We start from the raw sequence: 8745 nt of genomic DNA, 5'->3' as shown, positions 1-8745 counted from the left end.
TGCTCCTTTAACGTAGAAATTGAAGATCTTAAAAGGCCTGCATCAAATATGGGGCTACATCAGCTTATGTTAAGATGCTGTTACAGAATTTGCTTTCTCAAGTCTTGACTCCTTGGATGACTGGAAATCTATAGCAAGGGTATGCCACCTAGAACCTGGACAAAATTACATGTGGCTTTCTGAATATAGTGAGATCTGTAGGATACAACATAACAAATAGTCAAATGCTGTTCATGTTGTGATCACTCATGACCTACTACAAGGTATAGGTCCATATGCAGACGTCAAGAAAGCACAGGTTATCTATTCAGTAGCAGCATGAGCAAATTGCTGCTAATGCTATCAAAGCTGCGGATTCGATTCACAATAAAATGATAAAGGTGGAGGCCTTTCATACAAAATAATGGCAAGATGAGCCCTTTGCTGACTTTTGTGGGACGTTTGCAGACTGCTATCACAAGAACTAATGGGGAAAATCCAACAACAGATGTTTTTAATAAGGCAACTTGCTGGTGAAAAATGCTAATGAGGTGCAGAAGGATTAATTCTAGGACTGCCTAAGGATGCCCTTAGAGGAGTTCTATAAGACGCTGTGCCACAGTGGGCAAATGCCTTTATAGCCAGACTATGATGCAGACTTCCCAAGATCCCAACATGGTAGACAGGGTCCTTCCAGCAAGGGACTTCTAGAGAGACACGCCAATGCTTTCAGTGGTAAAGTAGGGCATCTGAAAGCTCAATGTTGGTATAGGCAGAGTGAGAAAACAGGGTGGGAGAATAAGACCCAGTATCCTATGTCCAAATGCAACAGAGGCTTCCATTGGCCTCAGAATGTAGACAGGTTCAGGGAAACGGGATGGAGGGCCCAGCCCAGGCCCCAGGCAAAAAACACTTGGGGCATGATGGCAGCCAATGGTGCACCCAGAGAGTGCCTAGACGGCCAATACCCCAATATGACCAATCAGCCAGGAAGCCATATGATGTTAGTAAGTCTAGAAGCTACAATGATTAAATCAAGGAAACATGTAGCTAAGACACATGGATAAAATTCCAGGATAGAATTTGAAATTCATTTTAAGAATTATTTGTCTGAATGCTGGATTGTTAATGTGTTAAGGATGTTAGTTATAATAATTCAAAATGAGAGAAAAAAGGAAAAATAATTTTATATGGATTTTATATTGCAATATTCAAACTTCAATGTTTTAGACTTTGAAAAAAAAGAAGTAGGAATTTACAATTAAATAAAAGTCTATTAAGGCACAATTAAGACACCAACCTAATCTAGTCCCTTTAAGCCTCTATGGAAATTGATACACTGATTAAAGGAGAAAATCACAACATCTTGTAGATTCTGGTCTACTGAGAAGATTAATCACAGACAGTGAATTTTGTTATTGCATGATTTACCATTTATATTGCTTACCTATTCTAATGAGGATTGGGATGTAAGAAATTGAGCAAATAATCTACTTATAGTAAAACCAGAATATTAACCCTTACCTTTCTTAGTTTGCTTGGCTTCCTCTTTTTGTACAGTTGGTTCAGATGGCTTCTTGGGGACTGGTTTTTCTAGGACAACTCCAACATTAGAGCCAGTGTCAGATGCACTTCCTGGTTCAGCTGAAGCTTCAGCAGCTTCATCTTCTTTTAGTGGACTCTTTGCCACCTCTGTGGAAAATAAGGGATTTTTAGTCACTGGCATTTGTAAGGATAATTCATTGATAACTCATTTCATTTAGCATCAATCGATGTAAGTCTCTCCAAGCCTCTCTGTGTTCATCCTGCTGGTCATTTCTTACAGAACAATAATATTCCACAACTTTCATATACCATAATTTACCCCACCATTCTCCAATTAAAGGGCATTCATTCCTTTTCCAGTTTCTAGCCACTACAAAAAGGGATGCCACAAGCATCCTTGCACATACAGGCCTCTTTCCCTTCTTTAAGATCATATATATATATATATATATATATATATATATGATATAAGCCCAGTAGTAGCAGTACTGTCAAAGGGTATGCACAGTTTGATAACTTTTTGGGAATAATTTCAGATTGCTCTACGAATGGTTGGATTCATTCACAATTCCACCATCAGTGTCCCAGTTTTCCTCTATCCCTTCCAACATTCATCATTATTTTTTTTTCTGTCATCTTAGCCAATCTGATAGGTGTGTAGAGTTGTTTTAAGTTGCATTTCTCTGATCAATAGTGATTTGGAACACTCTTTCAAATGAGTGGAAATAATTTCATCATCTGAAATTTGTCTCTTCTTATCCTTTGACCATTTATCAACTGGAGAATGGCTTGCATATGAATGGGTAAATTTTCAACATTGACCCTTGCAACCACTTCTGTTCCAAATTTTCCCTTCCTTTCCTCTACCCCGACCCTAGATGGCAGGCAGTTTCATACATGCTAAATATGTTAAAGCATTTCTTAAATACAATATATGTATACATATGTATACATTTCTTTTGGTGCACAAGGAAAAAATGGATTTAGAAAGGTAAAAATAACCTGTGAAGAAAAAAAAAATGTAAGCAGTCCAGACTCATTTCCCAGTGTTTTTTTTTTGCCGGGAGTAGCTGGTTCTGTTCATCACTGATCAGATGGAACTAAATTAGATCCTCTCATTGCCAAATATAACTACTTCCATCAGAATTGATCCTTATATGATATTGTTGTTCAAATGAATAATGATCTCCTGGTTCTGCTCATTTCACTCAGCATCAGTTGATGTAAGTCTCTCCAGGCTTCTCTGTATTCATCCTGCTGGTCATTTCTTACAGAACAATAATATTCCATAATATTCATACACCATAATTTATTCATGGAATCTTCAATGGATAGGCAGCCATTGAATTTCCAGTTTGTAGCCACTACGAAAAAGGCTGCGACAAAGATTTTTGCAAATACAGGTCGCTTTCCCTTCTGTAAGATCTCTTTAGGATATAAGCCCAGTTGTACACTAATGGATCAAAGGATATGCAAAGATTTATAGCATTTTGAGTACAGTTCCAAATTGTTGTCCATGGCCAGTGATTTTGCTTAACAATGGGCCAAGGGGCGATTGTGTGTTTTTTGCATTTCTACTTTGTTGTTATTTTTTGAAGGTTTTAAAGTAATTTGGAGCGGGGTGTGTGGTGGTTTTTGTGAGTTGTTTTTACGGTGTTTTTCGATTGGCTGGGGCGATGGGAGATTTTTTGCGGTAATTTCGGAAGTGTTTTACTTTTGCTGGTTTGGTGGTTTTTTTGCAGTGACGGTATTACTGGAGAAGCGGTGAGGTTGTTTTGCGGCGGCGGTGGAAAGCGATAACGGCCAGAATTTTTGGTTTGTGGGCGTTTTCTTTGTGTTGTTTTTTTTGTATTTTGTTTTGCTTGTTTTTTTGTTGTGGCGGTGGCGGAGAAGAGCGAGTGGTACTGTGTTTTGCTTTTGTGGAGTGAAAGGGCGATTTTGCTTTTTGTTTTGGGCTTTAAGCGGCGCGTTGGAGTGATAATGGTCGGTGTGTTTTTTACTTTTGGTACGGATTTTTGGCGGGGCCATGAATGGCGTGGATTTTTGTGGGTGTGGAAAGTTTGGTACGGCATATTTGGCATTTTTTTGTGTGTTTTTGTTAAATAGTGGCTTTTATTTTCGTGTTGTGTTTTTGTTTTGTTAAAATTTTTGGGATAAGTAGTAAGGAGTTGTTTTGTTTCTGGAATGGGCAGGTTTTGGCTGTTGGGCTGTGTTTGCTTTTAAGTAATGTGGCGTGGACAAGTGTGATGGTGTTTAGGTTGTGTATGTTTGCTTGATGTATATTTTTACGGAAGCTTTTGATTTTTTTGTTTTTCTATATGAAATGTTATGTTGTTTTTTTGTTTGTGTGTTAAGCAGGTGTTTTTGGGAGTTTGATGGTAATGCTAAATAAGAAGACACTTGTGTGTGTGGTGTTTTTTGTTAGGTTTGCTGAACTTATAAGTAAGAATGGCTTTTGGTGGTTTTTCTACTATGGGGATTTGATGGTTGTGTGGTGTGTTTTTGTGGGCTTTTGCTTATGGCTTTTATTTTTTTGGGTGTAGAGATTTTTTTAATTTGCTGATAGTTGTTTTTAAAGGTGGGGTTTTTGGCAAGTGATGGTGCAGTGATGCAAGTGAGGGATGCAGTGGACACGTATTTGCAAAGGTATTTTTTTGGGCTTAGTAGCCTGTGAGGCTCTCGGGGTGGCTGGTGCTATTTTTGCTGTGTGTGACAGCTGTTTTTGGTGGCTACGGCTTGATTTTTTAATTTTTCTGGCCTTACAAAGGGAAGTGCAGCTTTAAAAGCTGGAAGCGGTGTGCGATGAGTAGTGGGCAATTTTTTTTGCCTTTTGATGGCGTGGTGGTGCTGGAGTGGCTGCTGGGGAAGTTTTGGATGGTGGAGTGGGGCGTGCTGATTGCAAGTGAGTAAATGGAGTGGCAGTGTGGCGTGCGGGTGCATTTTGGCGTAGCTGCACGGCTGGAGTGTATGTGTTTATAGTTGGCGTGTGGCGTGGTGTGGGGGCGTACAAGTGTGGTGGAGTGGGAGTGAGTTGTATTTTTGCATGATGTGGCTGGGCGTGCTAGGGAGATGTGTGTACTTTTCTTGCATTTGCTGGGTGGGGTGCTGCTATGTTTTGTGTTATAAAAGTGATGTGTGGTGGGATTTTTTACTTTTGTTTTTTTTGGGGTTATTTTTATATGGTGGCTGAAATGATGGTAGAAATTTGGTTTGTTTCTTTTGGAGTGGAGCAAGTGTGGTTTTTTACAAATGGGATTGTTTTAAATTACTTTGCTTTTTTTTTTTTTAATGCAAGTAGTATGGAATGGTTTATTTGCTTTTGCTGCATAAATTTTGCTGGTGTGTACGGCGGTGGGCTGTTTTACTTTTTGCTAGTGGTTAATTTTTGCTTTTTTAAAGTGGCTACTTGATTTTCTTTTAAAACTACTTTGGCCAAGGGTTTTGTTGTTGTTGTTTTTTTGTGTGGCCAAATTTGCTTTTGTTAATTTGCTGTTGTTTTTTTTGGCTTTTCACTTTGTTAATTTTCTTTTGTTTTTTTTTGTAATTTCTGTGTTGTGTTTGATTGGGATGAGTTTGGTTTTTTGTGTTGTAAAGCGGGTTTGGCTGGATATGGTTTTTTTTGTTATGTAAGAAAGTTTTGGCAGATAAAATACGGGCCATATGGCGTTTTGCTGTAGTTGTATTTTGCTATGTTGCTTTTTTTTGGTGGGCTTAAGCATTGTGGCTTGGTATTTAAGGATTACTACTGGTTTTTTGCTATGAGATGGTTTGTTTCTTGGCCACTTTTTGTTTGCTTTTTCTGGGTTTTTTTGTTGAATGTACTTGCTGTGCTGTGATTTTAAAATTTGGTTTACTTTTTCTTTCTGGCTGAATTTTGAGGTTTTTGGTGGACAATATATGGTGAAGTGTATGTGTTTCTATGAATTGCTGAAAAGAAATGTAATTTTTCTTGTTTCTGCTTAGTTTTCTCAAAGTGTTTTTAATTTATTTAATTTCTGAGAAGTGGCTGTGTTGAGATTTTTCTGGCATTATGTTTTTTCAGTGTGTTTTTTTGCAGTTTTTTAATTTTCTTAAGAATGTATGGTAGTACTTTTGTTATATATGCATAGTGTATATGTTGTTATTTTATTCTAGTTTTTTAGTGTTATAGTTCTTTCTATTTTTATAGATTACTTTTGTTTGGAGCTTTTGTGATGAGGATGGAAGGGGCTTTTTGCTGGTTTTCACGGAAAGTATAGTAGAGTTTTGTTTCAGTATTTTATTTGGCTTGTAGCTGGATTTTAATTTGTGTTTGGTTATTTGCATGGTGGGGAGAGTGGCTTTGGTTTGCATGGTATGTATTATAATTTATATTTTGTTATTTTAGCACTGGGGCTATGTTGTTTTTTATTTTGGTGTTTTCTTTTGTGTTAAATTTTGGGAGTGTTTATTGTTTTGGCAGTTTTCTTTTAGGGATAATTTGAGAGTTTCTTTTAAATTTTTCTTTATATTTTTTTGGAATTTTTGCTTGCTTTTGGTTTTTGTTTTTTCTCGGCTTTTTTCAAATGTGAGGTGTGGTGTTTTTCTGTACTGAATATGTTTGCTTTTTTTTTGTTTAATAATATGGATGAAAGTGTGATTTATACTTGTTTATTCCTATTCTTTTTCTTAGATATATAGTTTTTTGTTTTTTTAGTGATGTGTGTATTTGGCTTTTTCTTTTTTGTTGGTACTTTGTTTTACTTTTAAAGTTTTTTTGTGTTATTATTATAAATAGTTAAAACCCAATATATATGTATTTTTATGTGTATTGCCAAGAGAAATATGTTTTTTGTATTTTAGAGGTTAAATTTTTTGGTTTGTGTAAGTATTTTTTTTTCATTGTGAAATAGATGGAATTTATTTGCTTTTACTTGTTGTGTATTTTTCTGGAAGAAATGCTTGCTTTGGCTGGAGTGTTGTTTTTTGGTTATATGATAAATTTCTTGTAGTTTTTGAATTTGGGGATTCTAGGTTTTGATCTTTAATGTGGACCATGCTAGACCCTAAGTTATCCTTATTATGGCTATTCAATATTTGAATTTTTTTTTTCTTAGCTGCTTTTAGTATTTTTCCCTTGGTCTGATGGTTCTCGAATTTAGCTGCAATATTGCTTGGAATTTTGATTTGAGGATTTTTTTCAGTAGGTGATCGATGTATTCTTTCAATGTCTATTTTACCTTCTTTTTCCATAGCATCTGAGCAGTTCTCTTTGATTATTTCCTGAAAAATAATATCTAGGCTCTTTTTTTCATCATGGTTTTCAGAAAATCCAATAATCCTTAGATTATCTGTGCTAGATCTATTTTCCAGCTCTGTTGTTTCCCCAAGTAGGTATTTAACATTTTTTTTAGTATTGCTTGACTGATTGCTTGACTGACAAGGTGTCTCCTTGAGCCATTCATTTCATTTGTTCAATTCTGATTTTTAATAATTATGTTCATTTACTTTTTAATTTCTTTTTATAATTGTCCAATTGAGTTTTTAAATGAGCTGTTTTCTTCTATGGATTTTTTTCCCCCAATTTGCCAACTTTATTTTTAAGGAGTTATTTTTCTTTTCTAATTCACCAATTCTGTTTTGTAGGGAGTTGATTTCTTTATCCACTCTTTCTTTTAATGAATACCATGACTTACCCATACCCTTTTGCAAAGCTTTGCTTCCTTTTCCTTTCCCCATTTATTTCCTTCTAGTTCTTTTTAAAGAACCTTTTTAATTTCTTCCATGTGGTGTAATGGGGACCAGGTTATATCACCATTTGGGACTTTATCGGGAGAGAATCTCCTTATAGTCTCCTCAGGATTTGAAGTCTGCTCTTTTTCAGTATAGAAGCTATTTTTCGTCAGAACCCTCTTTGCCTTTTTATTCATTTTGATAAAACAAAGAAACAAAGAAACAAAAACGCAACTGCAGTCTGCTTCTGCGGCAGTATGATATTACCAAGAAGTGAAGCAGTAGTGGTACAGCAATAGCTGTACTGGGATCATCATCTGCACTGTGCTCAGCAATTGCATGCTTGAGATAGTGCTGAGTCCCTTCTGGTGGTGTGTGGATGTGGCCAGGTCCCAAGAGGCGTTAACATTTTGGGGTCACAGTCTTTTCCCTCACTGTTTATAGCTCCTCTGCTAATGCACTGGCATGCTGCCAGAGGAGAGTAGCTGACCCTGTGGTAAATTTCTCCCTGCAAATTTTCTACTTTGGAGACCACCCCCAACTTCCCTCAGGTCTGCTCAGCTTGAGCTTGAACTGCAAAGTTGCATGATGCTGTGTCTGGTCTGACAATTCCTGCCCGCAAACCAAACAAAACAAAACACAAGAAAAAACCAACAAACAACAAAAAATAAAAACCAGACTTTTTCTGGCGAATTTCGAGATTATCTTCTGTTGCTAATGTGTTGTATTCTCACTATTTGTGGGTTTTGACAGTCAAACACTAATTCTGAGGCTTTGCCATAAAAAAATAATCTGAGTGTAAGGGAGAGCTTAGAAAGATATGTGTGTCCTCAAGGCCATCTTGGTTCGACCCAGCTCTAACATTTATGAAATTCTATCTCCATGTGGGGTTCCAAAGAATGTATTGCTAAAATAGTTGGGGAAGGATTTTTTTTTCAAAACCTTCAGTAAGTCTAGAAGCTATTCTGATTAAATCAAGGAAACATGGAACTAAGACACATGGATAATATTCCAGGCATTCATTTGAAATTCATTTTAAGAATTATTTAACTGAAAGGTAGTCTGAATATGATAAAATGTAGAGTGATTTAGTAGTGAAAAGATTAAAATAACAAAAGTTTCAGAAAATTGTATGTGTCAAGGATGTTAGTCATAATAATTAAAAATGATAGTAAAAAGGAAAAAAATCATTTATATATGGATTTTATATGGGAATATTCAAACCTTTGAAAAAAAATAAAGAAGTAGGAATTTACAATTAAATACAAAGACCATTAAGGCACAATTAAGACACAAACTTAATCTAGTCCATTTCAGCCCTTGTGGAAATTGCTACACTGATTAAAGGAGAAAATCACAACACCTTGTAGATTCTGGTCTACTGAGAAGATTAACCACAGACAGTGAATTTTATTATTGCATGACTTTACCATTTATATTGCTTACTTATTCTAATGAGAACTGGCATGTAAGAAATTGAGCAAATAATCTACTTATAGTAAATCCATAATATTAACCCCTACCTTTCTT

The 8745-nt window shown here is 36.0% G+C and overlaps 1 protein-coding gene across 1 annotated transcript in view; it reads right to left on the bottom strand.

The window, feature by feature from the left end:
- Positions 1–1007: 1007 nt before the first annotated feature.
- Positions 1008–8745, bottom strand: part of LOC100919184 — a 30807-nt gene continuing 23069 nt past the window's right edge. The window contains exon 10 of the mRNA XM_031940149.1: positions 1008–1671. Within this exon, the coding sequence (XP_031796009.1) occupies positions 1493–1671 (179 nt within the window). The 3' untranslated portion in view covers positions 1008–1492. The remainder of the gene's footprint in view (positions 1672–8745) is intronic.

This window comes from Sarcophilus harrisii, chromosome 5 (assembly GCF_902635505.1).
Source record: "Sarcophilus harrisii chromosome 5, mSarHar1.11, whole genome shotgun sequence".
NCBI lineage: Eukaryota > Metazoa > Chordata > Mammalia > Dasyuromorphia > Dasyuridae > Sarcophilus > Sarcophilus harrisii.
This window is presented reverse-complemented; position numbering and strand designations above follow the sequence as displayed.